We start from the raw sequence: 14,106 nt of genomic DNA, 5'->3' as shown, positions 1-14,106 counted from the left end.
CATTTTATAAAGATAATAATTAAGTATTCTGTTAGAATTCAATGATTATCCTAATTATATTTTAGATTTTTTATATTTAAAATGAGATGTTTATCATGTATTTGATTGTGTTTATCAGATATGGGATGAAATCGGATAGAGATGAACGAGTTTAAGAGTTTTAAGAGTTTTAGCCAAATGCTTTATAATTTAGCCAAAATCTGTTGGGTGGCTTGGAATCAAACTCTCAATAGCTTCGACAATGGAGGTCTCGAGATTGGGAGCCTTAAAACCCTCAATATGGCTCTTCTTGCTAAATGGTGGTGGAGATTCAAAAACGAAGAAAATTCGCTTTGGAAAGGGGTGATCCCGGCCATTCACGGAGTGTCCAGGAAACTTGGTATCGCCAAAGAGGGCGGTGTATGGGGAAGGATTGCCAACTTGAACTGTCAATTCAACTCCGTCAATATTGATTTGTATAATATCTTCCTAAGGCGTTGGAGATGGAAAGAGTACCAAATTTTGGACGGATACTTGGTGTGGAAATACGGTTCTTAAGGACAGATTTCCACGCCTAGCTGCTATGGACAAGTCTGGAGATTGTTACGTAGGGGACAGACTTACGAAGATCATGGATGGCATCACTTTCAATTGGGACTGGAGCAGAAATCCAATAGGAACTCGTGAAGTCCAGGACGTTTCGGATTTGGAAAAAATGTGTTATGAAACGAATCTTAGCAACAAGGAAGACCAATGGATTTGCACTCTGGATGACACGGGGGCCTTCTCGGTTACGAGGATGAGAGCTCTAATCGATTCAAAGTACCTTAGAAAGGACAACCATCCTACAAGTTGGAACAAGCTCATTCCGAGTAAGGTTAAGATTCATATTTGGAGAACTTGCCGGGACAAATTGCCTACTTTAGATAATCTTGTCAAGAGAGGTATTACGGTGGATACCAATAAATGTATTCTTTGTAAAGAGGAAGCGGAAGATGTTAACCACATTTTTTTGGGTTGCAAGAAGACAGGAGTGGTGAGGGAGGCTATCAACAAATGGTGCAATGGTGCCTTTGATGTGGACGGGAGCTTATCGGTGGGTGAGGTCTTTTACAACTTAGGCTCCCATAAACCAAAATCCAAACCAGACTTCAAAGAGTTGCTGCTTGTTGCGTATTGTTGGACAATTTCGAAGGGTCGAAATGCTGAAATATTCAAAGGTGTACCTTTCAATTCTTACCGTGCGGCTAACGATATTCAGTTTTATGTATACTCTTGGCTTTGTAATCGTAGTAAGGATCATGGCAAGTTAGATTGGAATAGGTGGTCTTGTAACCCGGACATGGTGTAATTGTTTCTTTTTTTTTTGGTCTAGCCCCTGGCTGGCCCTGCTTTGAATAAATTGGTCGTTCAAAAAAAAAAAAAATATATATATATATAGAGAGAGAGAGGTTGGTTATTATACAATCCTTGACATTTATGCAAACAATACAACCCAATCTCAACCGTCCATTTCATTTGATTAATATGTGATTTCATAGAAGTTTTTATTGTTTCCTAATATAAAGTATCCATCATAATTAATGAACCATATTCATCTTCCATAAATATTCAAATCATAATAAATGAACTCTCATTATTTTCATAAATATCTCAATATATTGGGTTGCATTGGTTGTACAAATGCAATGTGTTGTATTTGAAACAAACTCTCTATATATATATATATATAGACTTAGGATCATATGAAACCAAATGCTTTTTCGTGAGATGCGTAAGACCAATTCTCAACCCTTGGATTAAATCTACAATCTGAACATTCATAATCACAAAATTGCCACGAAACTTCTCAATAATCACAAAATTGTCATCGTGCAACTTTAGATCATTAGCTTATAAAGTTGATAACATAAATTGGTCTCACGTGAACCCAACCTTATATATATATATATATATATATATATATATATAGAGAGAGAGAGAGAGAGAGAGAGAGAAAGATGAGCGATCAAATGAAAATCACTCCAATTTGTAAAAACCATAAAAACTACTCTTATCAATCATTAATCTTATGAAATGTTTTCATGAAATTGTTAATCTTGTGAAATTGTTTCATATAATACTTTTTTTTGATAAATTTGTTTCATATGTGGTATATATATATATATATATATATATATATATAATAAATTCGTAACTTACGATTTAATTTGGTGATGGAAGTCTGCTGGTGAGATGGAGATCGACAAGAGAAGAAGATATGAATGAAAAAGGATTTAATTAGAACTTATATAGAATGGAATGGATGGGGGTTGACCCCAAGTCAACTCTGTATGAGAAAGTTACACTTTTAGTCCTTCAAAACTAAAAGAAATTGCAAATTGATCTATTTATATAAATATATCCTATCAATAAATCATATAAATATCTATACTATATTATAAATCATTTGACAAACTTTTCAAAATCATTTTTATGCATTAAGTACTGTTTATTGATGCACATTACTTAAAATTCAAGATTACAAAGTAAATTGTAAGCATGTACAAATTATTAAAATTCCATGTTTGAATTCGTGTAACTAACTGCAGATAAACATAATCAATAATCAAAATCAAATATTGGACATGTATCTCATTTTAAATATAAAAATCTAAAATATATTTAGGATAATCATTGAATTCTAACAAAATAAGAATTATTATTTTTATAAAAGTTATATTATTGAAATAAAAATAAATCACTTGGTTATTAAATCTCAATTAAATTATAATAAAAATTAAATTAAAGAAATTACTCAAAAGAAAACAAGCATTTTTAAATATTTAATTTGATACTAAGATTAATACGTTTTAAAAAAAAAATTATGATACCTTCAAATTTATATTTTATTCAAAAAATAAAAACATTATCGTTTTTCAGTATCCCATAAGATCGTATTATAACATCGATGGAGACTAAATAAAAAGAAGCATTAAAATCGAGATGTAGCTCGCTGCATTGCACAGGTACCCTTCTAGTATTAAAAAATGATTTGAAAATTAGATCTAAATATACTTTCAATGTAATTAATAGAAGTTGTTATCTAATTAAAATAATAACAAATTTAATAATTTATAAAATTAAAAAATAAATAAATAATTTTTATTTTATTTAATGAAAATTGGAAATAGCTACATTTTTTCCATGATGCTTCCATTTGAAACGAATATTAAGTATTATGTACGTCGTTTGAATTTAATTTTATAATATAAACTTAAATAAAATAATCATTAAAATTGCAAAGCAAATTCATCTAAATTATTTAATGTACCTGAATTTTTTTATTAACCTAAATATCTAATTCGCTATGCGAACCGATTAATCCCAGAGTAATCACATGCTTTGCAGATAGTCCGGAGTCACCGTATTTGAACCTCCGTGGCCACAAGGGGATTTTTATTTCATCTTGGATTTGAACCTGAGACCTCCAGGTACTTTTGACCTTTGGATTCAAGCTCAAACCAATCAGGCACCACCCTTATGGTTAATGTACCTGGATTTTCTGCATCATTCATATACACACAGACTTGGAAATATTAATGTATTTTTCTATAAATATATAATAAAAAAGTCTTATAAAAATATTCGTTCACAAAACACTATCCCTTCCTGTATGTGATGAATGACTGTATTTAGGGTGTTCATCGGTTGAAATTAAATTAATATAGATGGATAGATGATCCAATTTACTGTTATAGATATTGGATTTTGTCATCCGATCCAATCTATTTAACATTGGATAAAATGATCCATTAATCTGATCTAATGGATGATTTGATGGACAGGTTCCATCTGTTTGATATTATTATAGATTATTTATCGAATCAGATTGTATTCATCCAATATTTTGACCCCCGATTATTGAATATCAAATAAAAATAATATAGTAAAATATTGTTGATTATATAATGGTCATTGGATTGAATCTGTTTGGTTTTATTGGATTTTGAAATGTCATTTAAGGACAGAACAAAACAAGTAAAATGATCAATTTATCCCTAATGAGTTGTTTATTTTAATTAATTTATGTAATTTATTAAATTATAATAGAATAAATAATTTTTATAACAAAATATATCATTTGAAGTTTTCGTCAAAACAATTAAAATGACACTAAATAAAAAGTTTATGTAGCTTCCAATTTTATTTTTATCTCTTGTCAACATTATTTTTTATTATTAATGCATAATAAATTACATAAATTAACAAAAATATAAAAATAATATTTTGAGGACAGTAAAATGAAAGTTTAAAAAACATAAAATACAATAAATAAAATTTAAAGAATGAATAAAATGTAAAAAAATAGATCTATTTGATGTTTTAAAAGAGAATTTAGTTTTATTTTGAGATTATATTGGTAAAATATAAGTCTGTTTCACCTTGTTCCACCCTGTTCCAATTTGTTCCACCCTGTTCCACATAAAAATCATGCCAAACATTAGACAAAGATCTCTGTCCTGTCATGTCCAGTGTACCAAACACACCCTTAATAATCGATAGATACAGTTTGGATGTTGGAATTATAGAATCCCCAATCATCTTATCCAGTTATAATTAGAAATCCGGTTATAATTGGTCGATTTTAATAAAATCAGATGATTTTCTACACATAGTATGTGGATACATGAATCTCAAATCTATATATATATATATATATTAAAGGAAGAACCAAGAGTATTGAGGTGGCATCATGAGAATTGAGTATTGAGGTATTGGTGAATTGTGGTTGAGTTTGAGATATCCCACATTAGTGAAGAGTTGAAAATTTTGAACAAAATGAAGTGTATAAGAAAGATGAATTGGATGCCTTTGTGTCAAATATGAGGTTTGCCTCATAGGGTTGTCTTTCTTTGGATGACTTTTTTGAAATCTATAACCATAGTTGGAAACCAATCAAACCAAATGGTAGAAATTATAGTGCAAAATTAATTATATTTTTATATCTTTATATACATATATACTATATATTATATATATATGTATATATTAAAGAAAGAACCAAGAGTATTGAAGTGACATCATGAGAATTGAGTATTGAGATGTTGGTGAATTGTGGTTGAGTTTGAGACATCCCCACATTGGTGAAGAGTTGAAAATTTTGAACAAAATGAAGTGTATAAGAAATGTGAATTGGATGTCTTTGAGTCAAATATGAGGTTTGCCTCACAGAGTTGTCTTTCTTTGGATGACCTTTTTAAAATCTATAACCATGGTTGGAAACCAATCAAACCAAATGGTATAAATTAGATTATATTATTATATCTATATATATATATATATATATATATATAGGGTTGGGTTCACGTGAGACCAAGGGTTTTTCGTGAGACCCGTAAGACTAATTTATGTTCATTGATCAACTTTATAAGCATATGATCTAATGGTCTAAAGTTGTATGGTGGCAATTTTGTAATTATTGAAAAGTCTCGTGGCGTTTATAAATGTTCAAATCTGACGATTGTATATCTAATCCAAGGATTGAGAATTGGTCTTACGGTCTCACGAAAAACTATTGGTCTCACATGATTTCAAGCCTCTCTCTCTCTCTCTCTCTCTCCCTCTCTCTCTCTCTCTATATATATATATATATATATATATATATATAACCATGGTTAGAAACCAATCAAACCAAATTGTGAATTATTGTTGAGTTTTAGTTGTCCCACATTGATGAAGAGTTAAAAAGTTTGAACAAAGTAAAGTGTATAAGAAAGATGGATGACTGTCTTTGAAATCTATATCATGTTTGGAATCAAAACCAACTAAATTTATATCATGTTTGGAATCAAAACCAACTAAATGGTAAAAATTATAGTGCAAATATAAAAGTGAAACCAATGATGATAATTTGACAACACGAGATAGTTATTTATCTGTCGTCTTGATGTTAATACTATCATGATTTGACACACCTCTCTAATTACAATTCAAATATTATAGAATGTTACGATAAAGTGTAATATTTTTGTCAGTTTAATATCTGATATGTGGGTCATCGACCCCACTTGATATTAATTTTATTTTTTATGAGAGAAAATCCATTATCTTAGCTTGATGATGTGATTCTTCATGCATCGTATTGGACTTCCACTATTGTTGTTACAACTTACGCACTCCTCTAATTTTTACTAGAAATATTATAGAACGTTTCTTTTTCATAACTTCAAAAATGAGATTTCAATTAAATTTGTTATAAAATTAAAATCGTGATTTTGTCACCTTAGATAAGATTTCAATTAAAACTGTGACTTCTAATTAGACAAACTACTAACATTAGTCAAACATTTGTAGAAAACTTTGCAACATGATTCTCAAGCATAGTTAGATAACTTAAATTAGCATATGGTTCTAAGATTGTTGTCAAATCCTCTTAAAAACTTTTAATGTACTCACATTTGTCTAAAACTTTTTAGAAGAGTACTTCAAATTTAGTCTATAACATTCATTTTGAAGATGATATTATCGCTACCGCGCAACGCGCGGTTAGCAAACTAGTTTATATAAAAGGAGTTGATTTCAATTAACAAGTCACTGGTTTGGTAATGTTTGGCCCACCAGTTCACCTAAAATTATCGGTGTGTTTGATTTTTCGTAAATTGAACACTGACTTTCACATCTAGTGGTCGAAGAAATATAATCTCATTTAAGTGACAAGAAAATATATAGTTTTATGTGTAAAAGTAGTGACAGTTTTAGATAAAACTAGGGAAAAGTCTAAAATATTCAATGAATTTTAATGTTTGGATTGATTAACTCATTGGACAATTTTTTTTGTAATAAATAAGTCTTTGGATATTTCAACACCTGTCAAGTAACTTTTTGGACTTTCTAAATCTTTTAGATACATTTTTATGACTTATACAATTGGCTAATATAGTAAAATAATGGAAAAAGTATGCACATTCATATTTTGAATGATTATTAAACATTTTATGAACTAAAAAAGTACTTACATCTAATAAATGAAACAACTAAACCAAAAAAATATTTACATTCGAAAAAGATTATTGATAAAGTTTATTTTAATTAAAAATAAAAAATATTCTATCAGTAATTTTTCAAATTAAAAAATATATAAAAGGAGTTAAAAGAGATTGCTGATTAATTTATTTTAATTAAAGTAAAATATATTTCGTGTATGATTTCTCAAATTAAAAAAAAATTAAAAATGATTACTGATGAAACAATCCGTTGATGATTTTTCAAATTAAAAAAATAAAAAATAATTTGATTAAATTACTGATGGATTAACGATTTATTAATTAATATAAACTAAATCATATTAATTTAACCAAGATTGTTAGTAGTATTAGAGTTTAATTGTTAAATCTCTAACCAAATGCTCACCGTACGCATACAAATTACAAATCGAATCTCAAATCACTTTTCTCAAAGATAAATTAAGATCAATAAATCAGATGGTAGTTGATCAGGCTAACAACAACATTAAAAATAACTCATATGCTTCGTTAATTGAAAACCCTAATAAAAATCCAAGTTCTACGTATTCCCAATAAGACCCATTTAATAAAAAACAAACATAATTATTATAAAATAAAGCGTAATATGAAAAAATCAAACAACAATTTCTTAACAAGAAACCGAATTCTAATGGTTTTTTGATCGAACAAATGGTGTACCACCGGGAACAATCAGAAAGAGAAAAAAAAATCACAAGATTCATCAAAAACATGAGGTTGCATGGTGAAAAAATGGTAAAAAAGTTGGATCAAAACAACCATATTGGAGCTAAGGAGGATACAAATCGTACCATCGTTAGAAGAACCAGGTACCATCCCATCTTTGGCTTTTTATATTACATGCTCCGAATGGCACTGACGCAAGGAGGGACAACAACAGACAGAGGAATACGGCCAGCAGATGCACATTCCTGTTATGAGAAAGGAGAAGAGAAGCGGGAATCACCATGCTAAGGTTTTGGAGAACGGTTATCAATTTATGCGTGGTTGTGATCAGGGTGTGCACGTTCATCTGCTATACACAAGAGATTCTAGGGATGTTGGTTAGGATTAGATTGGAATAGGTTGAGTTTTTTTGGTTTATCCTGCAATATGCTTTGTACCAGAGCCTTTATAATTTGTAATCTTGAATTGTAAGTAATTTGCATCGATTAATGGTACCTTATGTATAAAAAGTTGTATTTAAGAGTATGACCTAAACGCTTTACAATATGGCATATATAAAGGTATGATACAGATTACAAAATACAAATTATGAGGGAAAAACCACAAAATATAATAGAATAAATACATCTAGGCTTTGACGTATAGATTACTACAATACAACTATTTTAATTGGACTACCTACCATGACCAACAAGTATATCGAGCATTCCTCCATAAGTGGATGTCACCTCCATCTTGTGTTGGAGTTGGGAGGTCCCGAGTGATACTTAAATTCGTTTCGTCTCCTTGTATATCTTCATCAAAAACAAGTCTTATGCCACACTCTTTCACCTCAAAATCATCATTGTCTTCAAATGAAAAAGTAACAAAATTGTTTGCTTTCATCCATTTCTGACTTCCGTTTATTGTAAAACGAAACCATATGATATCTGATTTAGGGATTCCAATGCAATCATAGATATAAGGATAACGTTCAACCAAAGAACTCCCATCAAAGTTGTTCACATAATACTTTGGTGTATAGTAGTAATCTTTACTCCCATAAGACTTCTTGGGTGTGAAAACAACGCAGATTCCATATCCCCTAAACTTATTGTAGCACCAATCTGGAGGCAGTTCGACTTTTACACTATTTCCCATACTTTGATTTGTAAACCATTGGGGAATACTATTTCCATGATATACCATATTGATAGTGTCACGACCAATGTCATGTGTTTCTTGTGCCTTGAAGATTTCACACGTGTTACTCGGGAACTTCATGTATTGAATCAAAGAAGAAAACCGGTTTCTACAAGAATGGGAGGTTATAGATGAGTTGAGATAAGGTTGAGGCTGCGACATACAAACCTGCCTTTCAATGCTAAGATTCCTAAACAATTTTCGACAACCGTTAAAATGCGTGGACAAGGATAAGTGATTATTATAACTGGGTGGTCCCTGTAAGGAGGTGCAATCCCTTGCATCAAGACTCAAAAGGTTAGGTGGAAGTTCCGGCAACACTTCCAGCTCCTTGCAATCAGAAAGTCCAAGAAATTGAAGACGAGAAAGTTGACTCAAACATCCACTTGGAAGGTTAGTAAAGTTGTTCCCATCCAAGGACAGAATTTGTAAACATGATAAGCGTCCAATGCTATCAGACACTTCCATTATATTGTTGTGGCTAAGATATAGAGATTCTAGACATGATAAGCCTCCAATGCTATCAGACACTTCCAATATATTGCAATAGCTAAGATCTAATTCTTGTAAGAAACGTAAACCTGCTAATGAAGTCATTACCGGACGTTGGGGATGTTGCATCTTACTTGGTAACCATGAAGGTTGAGAAATTGAAGTCCACCATCTAGATCGGTTTTCTTCAAGCCGGCCAAATTTCAATACTTGAAGGTTGCATTGAGAGAATATAAAAGAAGGAAGCTCCATTATGGAGGTTCCATCAACACAAACCTCCCTTAAAATCTGGATTGTGCGAAAGAATTCAGGAAGTTTGTGCACTTTTGAGCAACCAGAGAGATTCATTACTTCAAGAGAATCCATTTCGACTTTGCAGGGGAATCTCCTAAAACGTTTGCAACCTCTCATATTTAGAACAACAAGCCTCTTGAGAATTCCAAAAGACGGATGGACTTTAACCAAATTCACACAGCCTTCAAGAATTAGCTCTTTGAGATTTGTAATCCCAGTGAAATCGGGGGTACTTGTTAGGTTACGACAATGCCTTAGATTCATGACTTTCAACCTTCCAAAACACTAACATCAAAGACAAAAAAGTTAGTGCTTAGATCATGAGGTGTTAAAGAAAGAAAAAAAATGCAGGAACAAGTAAGTACCATAGATGTTGTCCAAAGAGTTCTTAAGTAGCTGTAAGACAAGTCAATGGCCACAATGTTTTCTGGATAAAAACTTGAAGGGAACTCGAAAGGGCATCCATGCCAATATAGTAACCTTAGCTTATTTGATAAAGATTTCAACCTTCCAGAATAATTCACCTTAGACTCCTTCCATAGCTTTAATTTAAATGGATGGCAAAGGTTTCCGAGTTCCGTATCACAAATTTTTAGTATACGTAGATTTTTCATATCTTCAAAGGCATCACCTTCTATGTGAACGTTCTGTGTAGATTCCTCTAGAAAAAGGGCGAGAACTTCTACTGCTTCTATTGCCTATCAGATTGTAATTATTATGAAAACATATACCTTATATGGAAAAGAGTAACATATGAAATTATGTAGCAAAAAGAACCATATGCCAATTCTTACCTTATTTCTGTTCAATACATTACAAACCTCTGATAAATTCCATAGTGTACTCCCGACTTCCTTTACAACAAATTCTTCATGTGTAATCCTCCTTGCCATGCTTCGAATCAACTCATGCATTTGAAGTGAATTCTCCCATCAGGATATTGTAATTAGCGACTTATTAACTAGAACTTCCATGTCAGCATATACAAAACAATCAGCATTGTCTAGTACACTAGCCGTAAAATCTTTATTTTCCCCTATGAATGAGCATGCGATGTCAAGAAAGATTCTTTTTTGGCTGTAGTCTAGCCCATCGAAACTTGGTTGAAGCTTTTGTTGTATCTCCGTATTAGGATATTTTTGGAGTCTATCCACTTCGCTTAGCCATACACATCTAGGCTTGTCATACAAACAACAACCCAAAACTTTAAGAGCCAAAGGGTGCCCTTGCAAACACTTCACAACTTGGTAAGAGAGCCCCTCGAAATCCTTTATAGGATGGTGTTGGCCAAAAGCATACATACTGAAAAGCTCCAAAGCTTTATAATCAGGTAAAGTTGGCATTTCATAAATTTCATCCACTTTATGAGACCATAACAATTGTTTGTCTTCACCTGTGAAAATAATAAAACTTCCTGGAAAAAACCAATTAGGTGAACCGGCGAGTGCTTCTAACTGATCGCGGTGATCCACATCATCTAGAACAAGTAGGATCGGCTTTGTTGGCATCCTCTCCTTTATGACCATAATTCCTTCACTAACACTTGATATCTCTACAACTCTTGTTTTCATGATTTTACCAATTAGTTGCATTTGGACTTGAGTTAGACCTTGTTGTTTTGCCACTTCTTGGACATCTTCACAAAAGCTACATTCCTCAAAGTGGATACTCATCGAGTTATAAATAGCTTTGGCAAGGGTTGTCTTTCCTATTCCGCTAATACCACAAATCCCTATCATGTGCACGTTACCTGACCCAACAAACCGCAACAAGTTCATTTCATTTACACAAGCATCCACTCCTACAAGGTTCTCGCCAACATGCAAAGGTTCATGACATAATGCTTTGAGGATTTCTTTGGATATGCTATCAATGAATTTGGACTCAAACCTGTCGACCAGAAAGAACGCTGAATTAATAGAATTAGTTTTAATAAAGCTACCAGATTAATTGGTTTGGGAGAAGAGCACCTACTTACCCATTTGCCATGTCTTGGAGATCCCATCCAGATAAGTTGGCAGCCATGAATAAAGCTTCTTTCCATTTAGCAACCTCTGTTCTATTTGAAATTTCATGTTTGGCAAACGCTTCTGCAAAGCTCCTAGTCTGTTTCCTCACCGCATCAGGCTTCACGTCGAAAAAGATTATTCGAACCTCATGTTTGTGCTCTCCTGTCTCCATGCACTTGAGGATTTTTACAAGTTCCCTCAAACACCATGATGAAGATGCATAATTTTTCGAGAAGATAACTATCAAAAATCTCGATTCTTCAATGACTTTATCGAGATTAGGAGATATCTTTTCACCTAAGTTGAGATCCTTATCATCTCTAAACGCATGAATTCCCTTTTGTCCAAAATCCTTAAAGAGATGGTCCATAAAGCTTTTACGGATATCTTCACCTCTAAAGCTTACAAAGACATCATACGTCCATCGATGTCGTTGAGCGGATGTAGTAGCCATCGTCACTGAAAAGGCTGTGTTAAACGTCGGTAAAGATTAAGAGTAGCTTAGAAATTATAATGAACAAACATTTTAGAACAATCAAAGAAAAGAAAGCAGAAGAAGTAATTGATGACTTACAGATCTGGTGTTCGATTAAGTCTATGAGTGAAGAAGAAATTGAGAGCTCAAATATAAAGGTTACCGATTGCATCACCCTTTCTCCAACCATCTTCGTTGCAACCGTTTTGTTTCTCATATGAATATTTATGTTTCCCATATTAACCAAACCAATTATTTGGATTTTGCATATGAAACAATAATACGTTTGTTACCTTTGTTTTACACTAGTGTTATTTCACTTATGAAACAATATATTGATTTTCTAAACAATTGATAATAACATTTCATATGTGAAACCACCAGACGAGTTTATGGATCCGCGAGACGCACCCTTGGGTGGTATTATCGCCGTCGTTTATGAATCTGTCGCCATTAAGAATCGGTTTTCATGGTTTCGAGTTTCTTTGGTCGATAGAGGGTTTGAGTGATTTACAAGACATGATGTCGTAGATCGATCAAATTCATGAGATCGCTTCACAGACGACGGCAGTGAAGAAAGAGATTCCATCAAAATGAGAAATATATGAAACAATTTTATATATACATAGAAACAAACATATATGAAAAAATTTCATCAAGAAATGAATTTATTTGAAATAATTTCATCATATTAAACAATTTCATGAAATCGATGGTTTTCACATTTTGTACAAATGACTTGCTTTTCATTTTATATATATGTGTGTGTGTGTGTGTGTATGTATATATAACTTGATATGTTGCTTTGATCTACACTCCAACTTAGAGGTGTAAATGATGCGAGTCGAGTTCGGGTATCACTATACTCGACTCGAACTTGAAACCCAATTACCAAGCTCGAACTCGACTCGAAAACTCGCGAATAGTAAAAATCAGATCTCAACTTGAACTCAATAACTATTTTTCAAGCTCGAAACAAGCTCAAACTGCAACTCAAATCAAACTCAAGCATAGCTCACTCATTGAAATTTATGAAAATTTCAAGGTTTTTCTCTTATAAATTTTAAAAGGTGTTTTCTTAGTTTTTATAAAACTAAATGGATCAACTTCAAACTTCATCATCAAAAAGATAAAGTTAGAGAATTTCATTCATCTCCCTCCTTTTTTATGACATCGTTTATCTCTTCATTTACCATCTCTTTTCCGATGTGAGATAATTTCACCAACTCTTTTTATAGTTTGTCTTTGTCTTTTTTTATTTGTGATTTTAATAAAAAAAATAATTGATTAATTTTTATCATTAATTAAAAAATGCAAAATTTTGTTTAAATATCTAAAAATATAAGATATTTTTATTATTTATATTTTACAAATTTTATCATAAAAACTTATTATATTTTAAAACCAATTATATATAAAATAATCGAGTATCTCACGAGCTTTTTGAGTCGAGTATTGGGTACCTTGACTCGACTCGTTAATATGTGAGTCGAGCTCGAGTTCGAGCCTGGCCTATTCGAGCCGAGTGTTGACCAAGCTTTGACCGAGTCGATCTCGAGTAGCTCACGAGTTATCTCGTGTCGTTTACATCCCTACTCCAACTTCAACACATTTTACTCCATTCATTAATTGCAAGTCATCTTCGACTTTTAATTAATTTAACAACATTAAGCTTGAGATCAACTAAGTCGTATCAGTTAATGCTTTCAATGATGGAATCTATATACACGTATAAATATACAATTATTTATATATAGAGAGAAAAACTTGGGATGATGTGAGACCAAAGGTTTTTCATGAAACTCGTAAAACCAATTCTCAACTATTGAATTAAATCTACAATCTGAACATTCATAATCACAAAATTGTCACCGTGCAACTTTAGATCATTAGCTTATAAAGTTGATCAATGAGCATAAATTGGTCTTACGGGTCTCACGAAAAACCTTTGGTCTCACGTGAACCCAACCATGTATATATATAT

At 32.0% G+C, this 14,106-nt stretch overlaps 2 protein-coding genes and 1 non-coding gene across 3 annotated transcripts in view; 2 read left to right on the top strand and 1 right to left on the bottom strand.

Moving 5' to 3' along the window:
* The first annotated feature begins 562 nt into the window (after positions 1–562).
* Positions 563–1,330, top strand: LOC112507122. The gene has a single exon (XM_025111561.1). It carries the CDS (start codon positions 563–565, stop codon positions 1,328–1,330), a length of 768 nt encoding a protein of 255 aa, XP_024967329.1.
* Positions 1,331–5,955: 4,625 nt separating this feature from the next.
* On the top strand, positions 5,956–6,143 carry LOC112503629. The gene has a single exon (XR_003068040.1). It is a non-coding gene; the product is annotated as a U2 spliceosomal RNA (small nuclear RNA).
* Positions 6,144–8,348: 2,205 nt separating this feature from the next.
* The window catches only part of LOC112507114 (TMV resistance protein N-like), a 5,927-nt gene continuing 169 nt past the window's right edge, over positions 8,349–14,106 (bottom strand). Inside the window, exons 2-5 of the mRNA XM_025111548.1 lie at positions 11,617–12,115; positions 10,607–11,528; positions 10,004–10,336; positions 8,349–9,923 (exon numbers count right to left, since the gene is read on the bottom strand). Coding sequence (XP_024967316.1) covers positions 8,349–9,923; positions 10,004–10,336; positions 10,607–11,528; positions 11,617–12,101 — 3,315 coding nt within the window. The 5' untranslated portion in view covers positions 12,102–12,115. The remainder of the gene's footprint in view (positions 9,924–10,003; positions 10,337–10,606; positions 11,529–11,616; positions 12,116–14,106) is intronic.

Source organism: Cynara cardunculus (assembly GCF_001531365.2).
Source record: "Cynara cardunculus var. scolymus isolate 2C chromosome LG 1, CcrdV1, whole genome shotgun sequence".
Lineage (NCBI taxonomy): Eukaryota > Viridiplantae > Streptophyta > Magnoliopsida > Asterales > Asteraceae > Cynara > Cynara cardunculus.
Note: the sequence above shows the minus strand (reverse complement) of the source record. Positions and strands in the feature narration are given on the sequence as shown.

Bases quoted from the DNA above. Each gene is read 5' to 3' on its own strand.
- LOC112507122 (XM_025111561.1), top strand. From the start codon at position 563: ATGGACAAGTCTGGAGATTGTTACGTAGGGGACAGACTTACGAAGATC.